This window comes from Capricornis sumatraensis, chromosome 16, assembly GCF_032405125.1.
Source record: "Capricornis sumatraensis isolate serow.1 chromosome 16, serow.2, whole genome shotgun sequence".
Lineage (NCBI taxonomy): Eukaryota > Metazoa > Chordata > Mammalia > Artiodactyla > Bovidae > Capricornis > Capricornis sumatraensis.
Window position 1 is genome coordinate 51,631,287 of NC_091084.1, and position 15,955 is coordinate 51,647,241.

At 43.3% G+C, this 15,955-nt stretch overlaps 1 protein-coding gene and 1 pseudogene across 1 annotated transcript; one reads left to right on the forward strand and one right to left on the reverse strand.

Annotated features, from left to right (window-relative positions):
- The first annotated feature begins 8,077 nt into the window (after nt 1–8,077).
- LOC138092203 (olfactory receptor 52B4-like) lies at nt 8,078–9,151 on the forward strand (annotated as a pseudogene).
- A 4,386-nt stretch (nt 9,152–13,537) lies between these two features.
- LOC138092976 (RNA polymerase II subunit A C-terminal domain phosphatase SSU72 like protein 3-like) lies at nt 13,538–14,122 on the reverse strand. Its single transcript, XM_068989059.1, has one exon. It carries the CDS (start codon nt 14,120–14,122, stop codon nt 13,538–13,540), a length of 585 nt encoding a protein of 194 aa, XP_068845160.1.
- Between the last annotated feature and the right edge of the window lie 1,833 nt (nt 14,123–15,955).

Genomic DNA, 15,955 nt, shown 5'->3' on the forward strand with positions numbered 1-15,955 from the left:
AAATTCCGAAAGAGATGGGAATACCAGACCATCTGACCTGCCTCTTGAGAAACCTATATGCAGGTCAGGGAGCAGCAGTTAGAACTGGACATGGAACAACAGACTGGTTCCAAATAGGAAACGGAGTATGTCAAGGCTGTATATTGTCACCCTGCTTATTTAACTTATATGCAGAGTACATCATGAGAAACACTGGGCTGGAAGAAGCACAAGCTGGAATCAAGATTGCTGGGAGAAATATCAATAACTTCAGAAATGCAGATGACATCACCCTTATGGCAGAAAGTGAAGAGGAACTAAAAAGCCTCTTGATGAAAGTGAAAGTGGAGAGGGAAAAAGCTGGCTTAAAGCTCAACATTCAGAAAACGAAGATCATGGCATCCGGTCCCATCACTTCATGGGAAATAGATGGGGAAACAGTGGAAACAGTGTCAGACTTTATTTTGGGGGGCACCAAAATCACTGTAGATGGTGATTGGAGCCATGAAATTAAAAGATGCTTACTCCTTGGAAGGAAAGTTATGACAAACCTAGATAGCATATTGAAAAGCAGAGACATTACTTTGCCAACAAAGGTCTGTCTAGTCAAGGCTATGGCTTTTCCAGTGGTCATGTATAGATGTAAGAGTTGGACTGTGAAGAAGGTTGAGCACTGAAGAATTGATGCTTTTGAACTGTGGTGTTGGAGAAGACTCTTGAAAAGAGTCCCTTGGACTGCAAGGATATCCAACTAGTCCATTCTGAAGGAGATCAGTCCTGGGTGTTCTTTGGAAGGACTGATGCTGAAGCTGAAACTCCAGTACTTTGGCCACCTCATGCGAAGAGTTGACTCATTGGAAAGGATTCTGATGTTGGGAAAGATTGAGGGCAGGAGGAGAAAGGGGCGACAGAGGATGAGATCGTTAAATGGCTTCACCGACACAAGGGACACGAGTTTGAGCAAACTCCAGGAAACACTGAAGGATAGGGAAGCCCGTAATGCTGCAGTCCATGAGGCCACAAAGAGTTGGACATGACTTAGTCACTGAACATCAACAACAATCTTAAATTCAAGTCCATTTTAATAACTCTGCATCCCTCTCTCCCACACACACACATTCATATTATTTGACATCATATTTTGCATCTTTTGTTTTATTTATTCCCTAACAACTTATTCGGATACACATAATTTTACTCCTTTTTCCTCCCCCTCCCCACCTTTGGTTGCACTGGGTCTTTGTTGCTGCTCATGGACTTTCCCTAATTGTGGAGAGCAGGGGCTACTCTTCATGTTAGTATTAGGGTTTCAGGTTGCCGTGGCTTCTCTTGTAGAGCATGCACTGTAGGGCATGGGGGCTTCAGTAGTGGCTCACAGGCTTAGTTGCCCTGCGATGTGTGGTATCTTCCCAGACCAGAGATCCACTCTGTGTTCCTGCTTGGTGGGCAGATTCACAACCGCTGGACCACCAGGCAAGTCTCTCCTTTTCTCTTTTTAACCTTCCTGTTAGCTTTATAAATTGCTGATAAATTACCTTACCTCTGTGTTTGAGGTACCGTTGAGATTTTCCTTTGTAATTTTCACATTTATAATTGCAATATTTTCTTTTCTACTTAAAGAATTCCTTTTACTTTTTATTATAAAGCTGGTTTCATGGTGCTGAACTCCTTTAGTTTTTGCTTGTTTGTAAAACTCTTTATTTCATCTTCAAATCTGAAAGTAGCCTTGCCAGGTAGAGTATTTTAGTTTTTTCCATTCATTATTTTGAATATTCTTATGCCACACTCTCTTCTAACTTGCAAAGGTTCTGCTGAAGAGTCACCTGATGGTTTCATGGGAGTTCCTTTGTATGTAGTTATGAATAGTTGCCTTTATCTTGCTGCTTTTAAGACACTCTCTCTTTAATTTTTTTCCATTTTAATTGAAATGTGCCTGGATGTGGATGTCTTTGGGTACATCTTGTTTGGGACTCTCTGCTTCAGGGACCTGGATGTTTGTTTCCTTCCCCAGGTTAGGAAAGTTTTCAGCTATTATATCTTCAGATAAGTTCTTTCCCCTCATTATCCCTCTTCTGCTCCTGAGACTCCTATAATGCAAATGTTAGTGTACTTGAGATTGTCCTACAAGTCATTTAAAACTTTTTCATTTTATTTAATGCATTATTTTCTTCATCTGAAGTGCTTTCCACTACTGTCTTCCAGTTCACTGATTACTTTCTATGTATCATCTAATTTACTGTTTAGTCTTCTAGCAAATTTTTAATTTCAGTTATTATATTCTTCAGCTCTCCTTGCTTCTTCTTTATATGTTCTCTTTGTTAAACTTCTCACTGTGTTCATCCATTCTTCCTTTGAACATCTTTAGATCATTACTTTGAACTCTTGATTGTGTAAATGTCTTATCTCCACTTGACTTATTCTTCTTCCAGAGCTTTTCTTGTTCCTTTGTCAGTAACATTCTTCTCTCTTCTCCTTTTGCTTAATTCGTTTTGTTTATTTCTATATAGTAGGTAGGTCAGCTGTGTTTCCTGATATTGGAGAAGTAACATTATGAAGATGTTCCTAATGGACCTAGCAGCACACCATCCTCCAATCACCAGAGCTATTACTATGTGTTCTGTGGGTGTCCCGCATGTGAACGGCTTGGGCCCTTTGATTGTGGCAGGGTTAAATATTGTGGGTGTGTTCATAGGCAGGTCTGGCCCCCAGCATGATTGGCTTCTAGGCCCTGCCTCATGTGATGGCTGGCAGTCCATTGGAATGTGGAACAAAGTTCTGTTGCTGCTGGCTGCAGGGCCTGAGGGGTCCTGGGGTTGGAGCTGGCTCACCGGTGGGCAAGGTCATATTTCAGGGCTGTTGGCTGTATGGCCTGGCTGTGGGGAGTTGAAAGGGGTGCCATCCTGCTGGTGCATGGGTCTGGGTCCCAGGATTGCTGGTATGGGGACCAGGGAGGCCCAAACCTTGTGCCAGATCACTGGTGGGCAGGTATGCCCTCGATGATAATAGACTAGAGTGAGGACTCTAAAATTATATTTTCCAGAAGCAGTGTCCTCATGGTAGAATGAGCTCCCCAAAATGACTGCCATTAGCATCTATGTCTCCAGGGAAATTCCCAGGTGCCTTCTGCTTCTCTAGGAGGTTTCCCAAGATCAGCAAATGGGACTGATTAAGGCTTCTTTCCAGAGAAGGCAATGGCAACCCATTCCAGTACTCTTGCCTGGAAAATCCCATGGACAGAGGAGCCTGGTGGGCTGCAGTCCATGGGTTCACTAAGAGTCAGACACGACTGAGTGACTTCTCTTTCACTTTTCACTTTCATGCATTGGAGAAGGAAATGGCAACCCACTCCAGTGTTCTTGCCTGGAGAATCCCAGGGACAGGGGAGCCCAGTGGGCTGCTGTCTATGGGGTCGCACAGAGTCGAACACGACTGAAGCGACTTAGCAGCAGCAGCAGCAAAGCTTCTTTCACATTACTGCCTTTGTGCTTGAGATTTTACACACAAGCTTTAAGAGTAAAGTTTCTGTCTTTTACAGCCCTCTGGCTTTCCTGTGTGTGAGCCCTGCTGGCCTTCAGGCCAGACAGTCTAAGGACTTATCTTCCCAGTGCAGGACCCCCAGGCTAGGAAGCCCAATGCCGGATTCAAACAACTTTCTCCTTGGGGAGAACTTCTGCAATTGTTATTATCTTCTCAATTTAAGGCACCTACCTGGTGTTGTGATCTTGACTATGCATTTCTACCACTCCTCTTGGTCATTTTACAATTAGTTGTGGAAAAACCTTTTCTACTAGTCTTCGGGTCTTTCTCATTGATATTTTCTCAGTAAATAGTTGTAATTTTGATGTGGTCATGGAGGAGGTGGTGAGCTCAGGGTCTTCCTATTCCATCATCATGGCCACCAAACACAGTACAAATTTAATTCAAGTCTGTTTAAAATGCAAAGAAATGCTTTTGTGTAATGTGTTTAGATAGCATATTCAAAAGCAGGGACATTACTTTGCCAACAAAGGTCCATCTAGTCAAGGCTATGGTTTTTCCAGTGGTCATGTATGGATGTGAGAGTTGGACTGTGAAGAAAGCAGAGCACTGAAGAATTGATGCTTTTGAACTGTGGTGTTGGAGAAGACTGTTGAGAGTCCCTTGGACTGCAAGGAGATCCAACCAGTCCATTCTGAAGGAGATCAGCGCTGGGTGTTCTTTGGAAGGACTGATGCTAAAGCTGAAACTCCAATACTTGGGCCACCTCACTCGAAGAGCTGACTCATTGGAAAAGACTCTGATGCTGGGAGGGATTGGAGGTAGGAGGAAAAGGGGACGACAGAGGATGAGATGGCTGGATGGCATCATCGGCTCGACGGACGTGAGTTTGAGTGAACTCCGGGAGTTGGTGACGGACAGGGAGGCCTGCCTGGCATGCTGCAATTCATGGGGTTGCAAAGAGTCGGACACGACTGAGCGACTGAACTGAATTGAACTGAATGTGTTTTAAAAATAATTAATATGCAAATCTTTAAATTGTTCTGATTGAAAACAGGATTGATAGTTATTAATTGCCATAAAAATAGAAACAGGAATATTTGGAGTAGTAATACTAACAATTGATTTATTAGAAACAAGAATGTGAGCACATCAGATCAAGGGATGTATAGAGAAAAATAGTGGAAAACGAAGGCTTAAAGAGGCCTAAAGACATGATCCATATATATGGATAAGGAGATGTTATTGAAATATAAGGTGATAGCTACCCCTGAGGCTTTCAGGCAAATGCATAAAAGCTGGTACCCATCATTCTGAGAACCCTATTGTGACTTAACCCATTCTAACCCGTATGAATTCCACCAAAGCAGGGGACATTTACTATTGCTGTGGAGTGATATTTCAGGCAATAAGACCATTACAAGACGAGATGTTATGCAGCCTAAAGAAAGTGGTTGAAAATATTAGGACCATTGTGTAGAGTAAAGGAAACAGATTCAAAGAGACAAAAGCAGCTGTGTGCCAGATCCACTTGTACCTGCCCCTTTGCCCATTCCATGCAAACTCCACACTCAGTGATATCACCTTGTAGCATGAAATACACCTTGGAGGAGTGCATACACAGAATTTGGCAAGCACTGCAAATCAGGACTATTTATTTATTTACTTATATATCTACATATTAGGTATATATATGTGCATTTGAGCTGGGTTACCAGCACACCACTCAACCACTGTCATACATATGAGCTGTCCCAGTAGGATGGAAAGTGCTGTCTGGGAAAGGAAAGTGTAAAGAAGTGGGACCCATCATTAGCTCTCACTGTGCCAAGGATCCCTAAGACCTTCCAGAGGAGGTTCTATGATGGCCCCAGATCCTCACTGGTGCAAATATCTGAGGCATTAAAGAGGATTATTCACGGCTACCCCGAACTGATCCTTCAGCACACCTACCTGATATTTGTCATTTGTTTGCTTTGTTAAACATTTTGAGAAGTTGCACTTTGCCTTGATATGCTGAGGTCTAGAACTGCACAAAGGAAAAAGACAATTCCCAGACCACAGAAAGTTTAAAATCAACAGGAGAATCACGGTCAGGGAATCAAATTTTCTCCTATTCTTGAGATATGTGTTTTGATGATTAGATTCCGTGTGAAATCAGAGGAAATAAATGGCATACAGGGAGAAGACTTTCACAAGCACATGGCTGACATAGTGGGCAGATGGTGAACAGTATCCTGAACAGGGTCAGCTCTCTCGGGAACACAGCAGGAAGAAGCAAGTAAATTCTCCATGGTACTGAAGCTCTCTGGACCCAGCCTGGGGGAACCGGCATGAGGCCAGCTTGGAGAAGTTGCTTTAGATTTGATTCAGTAAACAAATAGCTATCAAGCACTCACAATGTACCCATAGACCACACCACAAACATTGAGCTCCTCAGCATCTCTCCTCTGGCTCCTAGAAGAAAAATTCCTCTTTACTCCCAAATATCCGGTGTCCGTAATCATCTCTAAGCTGGTCCTCATCAGCCTCCTCTTTATAATCACTTAACATTTATGTTGCTTCATTTTTATAACCTTGTCTCGCTACAAGCTTCTCAGCATACAGCACAGACATTATCCCCCCACCCCCCAATGGCATTTTCATGTCTATTTTGGTGTCTTCCATCTCCTTCAGGAGGATGGCCTTCCTCAGGGCTCTATCGGTCCTCAAAATGGCTGCCTGGTCACAGACTGACCTGGCTTTAGTAGCTGCCCACAGCAGGAACATCTTCACTCACACAGCTCTACTGGGTTTCTCTTGCACGATTATATTTTTAGGACAATTTTAATCATTACTTAGAAGGTACAGGAATAAAAATAGGAGAGGATTTTCCCACTCTGTTAAATAAATTCAGAGGTGAGAAGTATCCATTCGGGAAGGGCAGAGAACACTCATTGTGACTTACTTTGTGCTGGATCTTCAATTATGCCCTGTTAAAAATGCAGATCTTGAAAGTTGTGGATCAGCATACTTCATTATTTCATGGATTCCTGAATTTGCAACTACCTGAGTTTTGCACCAAGCTCCTCTCTTGACAATGCAGATGGACGTGGGAGTCAACTTCAGTCATAGTCAGAGAGGGCATGGAAAGGGTAAGCCCTTGAGTTTGGCCTTCATAGTATAAAAACACTCCTTTTACAAATAGCAATTTTGGATATTGATTCAGGGGGAAAAGAGACCTCTATCCACTAAACCACCTGTGTTTCTTCTAGAAACTGAAACAATTGAACCTTTCTTTTTTTTTTTTTAAATTTTAAAATCTTTAATTCTTACATGTGTTCCCAAACATGAACCCCCCTCCCCTCCCTCCCCATAACATCTCAGTGGGTCATCCCCATGCACCAACCCAAGTAAGCTGTATCCTGCGTCAGACATGGACTGGCGATTCAATTCTTACATGATAGTATACATGATAGAATGCCATTCTCCAAAATCATCCCACCCTCTCCCTCTCCCTCTGAGTCCAAAAGTCCGTTATACACAGCTGTGTCTTTTTTCCTGTCTTGCATACAGGGTCGTCATTGCCATCTTTCTAAATTCCATATATATGTGTTAGTATACTGTATTGGTGTTTTTCTTTCTGGCTTACTTCACTCTGTATAATCGGCTCCAGTTTCATCCATCTCATCAGAACTGATTCAAATGAATTCTTTTTAACGGCTGAGTAATACTCCATTGTGTATATGTACCACAGCTTTCTTATCCATTCATCTGCTGATGGACATCTAGGTTGTTTCCATGTCCTGGCTATTATAAACAGTGCTGCGATGAACATTGGGATACATGTGTCTCTTTCAATTCTGGTTTCCTCGGTGTGTATGCCCAGCAGTGGGATTGCTGGGTCATCTCCAAGAGGTGAAGAATTTGGGCCCACTGCTCCTCCTTCCATGTGACCTGCCAACTCCTCTTTCTTATGTGGTACAATAGATAACAGGACTATATGATGAACTTCTCAGCCTTCAGCTGGCCTGGATACATGGTGCACAAGTGTTTTAGGTCTTTACCAGAATTTTATCACTGTTGCCTAGAAAGAAATGGACAAGGGACACATTAAATACTGATGAAGTTTCAAAAACGACTTCAAAACTCATGTTATACTATCCTACTCTTTATTCTGTAGGCAAAACAATAGGACATAGCTACCTGCTCAGGGAAAGCCTTTGTTCTGCTCCTCCCCTAATTCCCTACCCATAGTCACAAAACCATTTTCTAAGGTGAGTTCAAAAAGAACTCATTCTTAAAACCAACACAAATACAGAGTAAATTATTTTTTCCATGCTGTTTGTGTATTTGCTTAATTTTGGACAACAAGATGTTAATTATTACCGTACTCATTTAATTTTCTCTACTGCGCTATGGGTCCGTCTTGCTTGTGAAATTAAGGCTTCATTCAGAAAGCAAGTCATACCTTACTTATCTTTATTTATATATATATCCAAAATTCCTGACATCATCAGAATGGAGTGGGATGAAGTAGGAACCAAAATCAAATGATAATTCGAAAGAAATGTTTGCATATATTTTGGGGTTTCCTCTGTCTCCGTGAAAAGTCACGAGATTCTGGAAGAACTTCCCAAGTATGAGGACCTTACACCACACTGGTGCTAGCCACACGGTCTTCTGCTTGCTGGGCATCCCTGGCCTTGAAGACCACTACATGTGGATTTCCATCCCCTTTGTTATTTCCTATGCCACTGCCTTGCTTGGGAACACCCTGCTCCTCTTCAATATCCTCACCAAGCGCAGCCTCCGTGAACCCACGGACCCCTTCCTCTGCATGCTGTCCGGAGCAGACCTTGTCCTCTCCAAGTGCATAGTGCCTCAGGCCTTGGTGATCCTCTGGTTCCATGCTGGAGAGCTCTCCCTGGATCGCTGCATTTCTCAGGTATTTTTCCTCTCTTCCACTTTCATTTACGAGTCTAGGATCTTGCTGGGGATGGCATTTGACTGCTACATTGCCATATGCTACCCGCTGTGATACACCACTGTTCTGACACATACACTGATAGGGAAAATTCGTATATCCATCTTCCTAAGAAGTTATTGTACAGTTTTTCCTGTAATATTTCTTCTGAAAAGACTGACTTTTTATAAGAGTAATGTCCTCCCAAACACTGCTTGTAAACACGTTGTCCTGGCAAAAATTTCCTGCAATGATATCCAACGAAACACTGGAAAAGGAAATGCCTATCCACTCCAGTATCCTGGCCTGGAGAATTCCATGGACTGTATGTATAGTCCATGGGGTCACAAAGAGTTGGACACAACTGAGCGACTTTCACACTGAACATCTGGTTTGATTTGTTTTGTCCTAATGTCGACCTTGGTCTTAGATATTGTGCTAATCTTTGTTTCATATACGCCTGTTCTCCATGCTGTCTTCCACATCCCTTCCCAAGATGCTCCTCACAAAACTCTCAACACATGTGGCTCCCATATCTGTGTCATTATCCTCTTTCATGGACCTGGGATCTTCTCAGTTCTCACTCAGTGGTTTGGATACCACATTCCACTCCATATTTACATTCTTCTGGCCAATGTCTATATTCTCATTCTACCTACATTAAATCCCATGGTTTATGGCATTAAGACCAAGCAGATTCAGGACCTGGTAGTTCATTTGCTGTTTCCAAAGCAGGTACGACTATCATAATGGAAACTACCCTTGTGCTCTCCTCAGTAATGCTCATCACACTTTAGGTTAGCTTTTGCATCAAGACGTGGACGGGTACAGTGGAAATACTAATCAAATAACTATGTATCTTGTTGTCATAGAGCATTTTTATCAGGAATGGGTTTGTAAATGTTTCTTGCAAAGTCTTTAATAACTCATAAGATATCAGTGCCTTTGAGGTCTTAGTTCACTTTCTTATACATAGAATTCATAACTAGATTAGCTCACCTCCCTACTCCTAGGCTGGAGGTTAGAATGTAATGACTTGGAAACTTTCCAGGGTAATTGTTAAACTCTTATTTACTAGGGTATGCTATGCTTTGAATGGCTACACTTGTTTTATTCCTCTCATTCAGACATTTTCCTGCCATTTGCCCCATGTGATTGCTTTCATCATACTTTTGTTTTTTAGAGAATTATAAAATTCACATATATCTTAAAATTCATATGTATTCACCATTAACATAATGTTACCATAAATAATGAGCATATGTATCAGTAAATCTTTATTGTTTTAAAACATTACACATAGCAAATGTTTACTAATTCTTTCCTTTTATTTATATTATCAGCTGTTTGGAAGGAAATATTCAACATGAGAGCAAATACAGTACAAACATGTAAGAGTACACTGAGCAAGCATACGTAAAAAACACACTGATATATGTAGAGGCGTAGCCAACGTGGCAGAGTCGGAAGACCCTAAGCTCACCTGCTTCCATGGGCAGTCCAAAATTGCTACCATTTACAGAACAGCTGTCAGTGAAAATGACCCTAAGAATAGCAGAAAAGCATCTCCACAACTAAAGACGTAATGAAAGAACCACAACAACATGCGTAGTGGCGTCCTGTGTCTCCTGCTTGGCAGGCGGATTCTTTACCACTGAGCAACCAGAAAAGCTCAGGAGAAGGAGAGGGCAGGACAAATTGAGAGAGTAGCGTTGACATAAATGCACCTCCATTTATAAAATAGATAGCCTGTGGAATGCTGCTGTATAACACAAGGAGTTCAGTGTGCTGCTCTGTGATAACCTAGAGGAGTGGAACGGAGAGGCGGTGGGAGGGAGGATTAAGAGGGAAGAGATATATGTATACTTATGGCTGATTCACATCATATAGCAGAAACCAACAAAACACTGTAAAGCAATTATCCTTCAATTAAAAATATATTTTTTTATAAAAGGTCTCTCTATTTTTCTATATTTTCTCTCTCTTCTCCAGTTGGATAACTCTATTGAAAGATCTATGGTCTATTTCTGCAAGTGGAGGTACCTTGGTCCAGGGGTAAATGCATTTGTAGTTTTGTCCTGTGTGCAAAGATTCCCTTTGTACAGGCTATACTATTTTTCATGACTCCCAGCAATATTTGAGAGTAACTTAGTCCTCACACGATGCCTTCAGACTATATTGTCAAGCTTTCAGACATTTCCAATGGGATAGTGTTTCCAATAAGGCTGACTATCTGCACAAATGCATGCCAATAAGTGTTCCCTACCCAACCCCTCCACTGTCCACACAAGTCAATTTCTCCTCCATGAGGTCAGTCTGTTCCCCACTCCCTTGCATCTGTGATGGCCTCGTGACTTGCTTGGGCCAGTGGAATAATGTGGAAGTATTATATCCTCTGCCCTGTGGATTTACAGTGAAGTGAACCAGGAACAACAGTCAGAAGGGGGATATAAAATCAAGAAACAACTGAAATGAGGGATTTTAAATAATTATGAATGAAGCTACTGACACATATATTGTTTGGCTGCTGTCTCTTGGACTATAAAGTCCAATATCACCCAGGTCACAAACTACAGCTTGCTCTGACATACCCACAGCCATGTCCACATGCTCCGTCAAAGAGTCCCAGAGCTATCACTGGCATACTTAACATATCTAATTACATGTACATGCATGTCTTTCAACAATTTGCACTCAAATGCTGCCATTTCACCTACAACAACCGTCTGAATATTTCATTTTCCTCTGTGTCTTAACTGGAATTATGTTTGTCTAGTCAAGAAACCACTGTATGTCCAGGAGCACATCTAAATCTTTATTTTTCCATTCTTCACACGTAGAAACACATTATCATTAGTTATCATTAAAAATAACAAATTTCCCCTCCCTTTAGCAGAACCACCAACACCAGTGGTGTTAATACGGCCTGGAAATGATTCTCTCACCGTGTTTAACAACACCTGTTCTAGTCCCATCCACCCAATTCCAGGTTGTTTTTTTCTTTCTTTCTTTTTTTTTTTTTTAACGGAGTGCCAGAAGTCCTGCAGAGAATTTAGCAGCACTCTGGTCGAAACTGTGGCTGATTTTGGTGGATCTAAAGCTGAAAAGACCTTGCCACAGTGAGGAGCATCCTAAGAGGCTTGTAAAAGGACCATCCAATGACAAACAACAGGACTCTGCATCCTGGGACTGCAATCACCTTGAGGAAGTGTGGAAAATACCTTTGGAATGCTGCCGGCAGTTCACGAGTGTGTGCATGCTATGTCACTTCAGTCACATCTGACTCTGTGCGACACTATGGACTGTAGCCTTCCAGGCTCCTCTGTCCATGGGATTCTCCAGGCAAGAACAGTGGAGAGGGTTGCTATGCCCTTATCCAGCCAGCAGTTCATAGTTTTGGACAAATTCTGTAGGTAACATCCACCGCTCCATATAAATGATTTTTTCAGGTCTAAGGACTCTTAGACAAACCATGTCCCACTGTCCATTTCATCCAACCCATTCCCTTTAACTTTTCCATGGACACTTTCTATGTTGCGTTGCATCACTGGAGTCACTCCTTTGGAAGACCAGCCGCACTTTTACATGCTTTATCATATTTGCCTCCTCCATGCCTCTACAGACAGGAAACCAACCAAAAATATTTTCTCAATTCCTTCCAGTGAATGTTCTGACAAAAGTAAGATCTCCTGGACAGATCGTTTCTCTCTCTTATAAAGGGTCCCCAACATTCCCTATTTTGTGTTCCCATCATTGGAGATGATCATCTCAACACACTATCTGCTCCCTTTCCCATTCCGGCCCTGACTGCCTCAACATCAGATGAAAGACTGACCTTGAAGCTCATTGAAGCTACCCGGAAAGAAACCCTCACCTCCCTACCGCCAACATTGCCCCATTTGGATAAGTACACCCCGTCACCAGTGTGGAAAGACAGAAAATTGACATTGCTTCTAAATTCTTCCCTCTCTCTCCTCTTCAGCATGTTCTGTCCTTTCAACTCCACCATCTTCTTACGATCCCACAGCTTCTCCCCCTGTCCAGAGCTTCCACCTTACTGCTCAATCCACACTTCTCCTCGGGAAATCCTCTACTAGCTCATCCCATGCCCCCAGGTCCACCGTTGCTCCATCCTGCCTTTGCTCTGTCAATAAAGTCCACATCAACCTTCTGACATAGCAAGATACCTCATTCGACCAGGCCAACTCCCCCTTCCTTTATTTTCTCCTGTAAGTTACACAAGCCTCAGTGTCATTGCTGGTCAGACCCAAGATGATTCACTTCCCTATAGATAGAATGCACTTTTAGAGGAGTTCAGTACTCAGTGAACCTTTTATGCATGAAGAAATTCCGCTTGAGGAAAGAGCACTTTACCCTGAGGAATTCATTCAGATTGAACGGTAGGAAACCAAGGTGTTCCTTTTGCAAGATCCAACCCCTACCAAAAATTAGGAGATCCATTTTCTATAAACTAGAAGCTTTTATTTCATTTCATGAATATTGAATTGAACAGATCATGCTCAAATTTTAGCAATCAATGCCTACTATTATCGAACCTGAGTTTCTATGAAAGCTGCAGTTACCAAAATACGTACAATCTAAAATTGGATTTCTAAAGTTGAAACATTAAATATAATCCTAGCTCACTAGAAAGAAAAACTCACTTATACTGATGCACAATACAAAAATGACAAAGGAAATTGTATTAAAATGCTGAAGTAAAAACCAATGAAGGAATGGAAATGGTGTGGGGGTTGTTCGTTCTTCTTCCCTGAATGTCCTTCAGCGCACCACTTGTCCATTGCAAATCTTGGTCTCTTAACCAAGCAAAATGGAGTCCCCGAGGTTAACTTCCTGGCAGAGCCCTGTGAGCCCTGAAGGGTTCCTTCCAGGTCAAGAATCCATACCATCATGTCCCACTGTGGAAGGGTTTGGATGCCTCCGGGGCGTTCATGTTACTTTGGCAGAAAAAGATTTCTTCTCCACTTCCTTCCCAGACTGGAGTGTACCTGGAAAAAGACATGTAAGTGGCTTTTAGCAGAAAGGCTTTGGAAGCCGCTTCTGAGAGAAAATACAACCTAGCCCAATGTCGAGATACAGGTGCTGACCAAGAGGAGATGAAACCAGACAAGATCCTCAGTAGAAGCAGACCGTGTGCAGAAAGCTCTTGCCCGTTTTCTGCTCGGCTGCCAGGAGCACCTCGACCAGAGAGTCCTCCAGGTTGTCTGCCTGCTGGAGGCGTTCACAGAGCTCACAGATGATAAAAGACCCAAGCGTGGCGTCCTCCGCGTTGTCGGCCATGTCCACGTTGATCACGTGCACAGGCTGGCAGGTCTCCTGCTCTCGGACCCACAGCTCCTCCACCACCCTGTCGTAGACGCTCTCCTCACAGGTGAAAATGAGGTCAAAGCGATCTCTGCACTCCTGAAATCGTTCCGGGCGAGGCTTGATTCTCTCGTTTCTTCCCAAGATGTGTAAGATGCCGTTGCTGTTATAGCGTTGTCGGTCTTGGCGCACAAGGTCCTTGCGCATCTCCTCATAGGTGGTGGAGAAATCGTAAACCACGGGGAGGCTGCGTGCGCTTCCTGGGAGCATGACTCGAGATCCAGCTCCGAAGGACCTGACTCGGAATCCTTTCCTCCTGAGGATGCGGTGGGCCTCCATGCTCCTGTTCATGTTGCTCATGCACACCACAGCCACACTGAGCGGATACGAGGGCATGGTGGCGGCCACTTGGGACTCCAGCCAAACTCGTGGACTGCAGGGGCTGAGGAAATTCTGAAGGCCAGGGGATGACCGACTGGGTCCAGCTCTTCCAAGGACTGTTAGAGTCAAAGAAGAAAGAAGGCGTTTATATGGAGGCACTTGTCCTCAGTGGGAGGAGAAATCTTGATTGATGATTGGCTTAACTCTTGACTGATTGGATTTGAATGGTGGCCTGGGAGCAGAGAACCCAGTGCTGTTTTTGGAACAATCCCACTGATGCAATCACCCAACCTCAATGCCACGATGTGCCCACCCTATCCCCACCCTCCTCCTGAGCATTTTGCCATCTCCAGTTAACTCCATCTGTGCCGGTGTGCATGGGGCTAGAACTGGTATCAGGCAACACAACTAGACTACTCACTGGCTTCTCACCAGCCTTCCAAAGAGCTGAAGACATACATGCGGAAAAGGTCTTTGAAATTCCCGAGCCTCCTAAGCCAATGATGCAAGAATCACAGTGGTTGTTCCCCAGATTTTCATGTTAGAGTTGATACTCCAGCAGAGCAGTTGAGAACCGTGAACTTCCAGATGTTCAAGCTGATTTTAGAAAAGAAAGGCAGAGGAACCAGAGATCAAGTTGCCAACATCTGCTGGATCATCAAAAAAGCAAGAGAGTTCCAGAAAAACATCTATTTTGCTTTATTGACTACGCCAAAGCCTTTGGCTGTGTGGATCACAATAAACTGCGGAAATTTCTGAAAGAGATGAGAATACCAGACCACCTGACCTGCCTCTTGAGAAACCTATATGCAGGTCAGGGAGCAACAGTTAGAACTGGACATGGAACAACAGACTGGTTCCAAATAGGAAAAGGAGTACGTCAAGGCTGTATATCGTCACCCTGCTGATTTAACTTCTATGCAGAGTACATCATGAGAAATGCTGGGCTGGAAGAAGCACAAGCTGGAATCAAGATTGCTGGGAGAAATATCAATAACCTCAGATATGCAGATGACATCACCCTTTTGGCAGAAAGTGAAGAGGAACTAAAAACTTCTTGCTGAAAGTGAAAAAGGAGAGTGAAAAAGTTGGCTTAAAGCTCAACATTCAGAAAACGAAGATCATGGCATCTGGTCCCATCACTTCATGGAAAATAGATGGGGAAACAGTGGAAACAGTGTCAGACTTTATCTTTTTGGGCTCCAAAATCACTGCAGATGGTGACTGCAGCCTTGAAATTAAAAGACACTTACTCCTTGGAAGGAAAGTTATGACAAACCTAGATAGCATATTCAAAAGCAGAGACTTTACTTTGCCAACAAAGGTCTGTCTAGTCAAGGCTATGGTTTTTCCAGTGGTCATGCATGGATGTGAGAGTTGGACTGTGAAGAAAGCTGAGCGCTGAAGAATTGATGCGTTTGAACTGTGGTGTTGGAGAAGACTCTTGTGAGTCCCCTGGACTGCAAGGAGATCCAGCCAGTCCATTCTACAGATCAGTCCTGGGTGTTCTTTGGAAGGCATGATGCTGAAGGTGAAACTCCAGTACTTTGGCCACCTCACGCGAAGAGTTGACTCATTGGAAAAGACTCTGATGCTGGGAGGGATTGGGGGCAGGAGGAGAAGGGGATGACAGAGAATGAGATGGCTGGATGGCCTCACTGACTCGATGGACATGAGTTTGAGTGAACTCCAGGAGTTGGTGATGGACAGGGAGGCCTGGCGTGCTGCAATTCATGGGGTCACAAAGAGTTGGACACGACTGAGCGACTGAACTGAACTGAACTGAACTGAGAGCGGTTGTCTTAAATCCTAGGCAGGCATTCATGGTTCTTCCTATCAGTCAAGAAA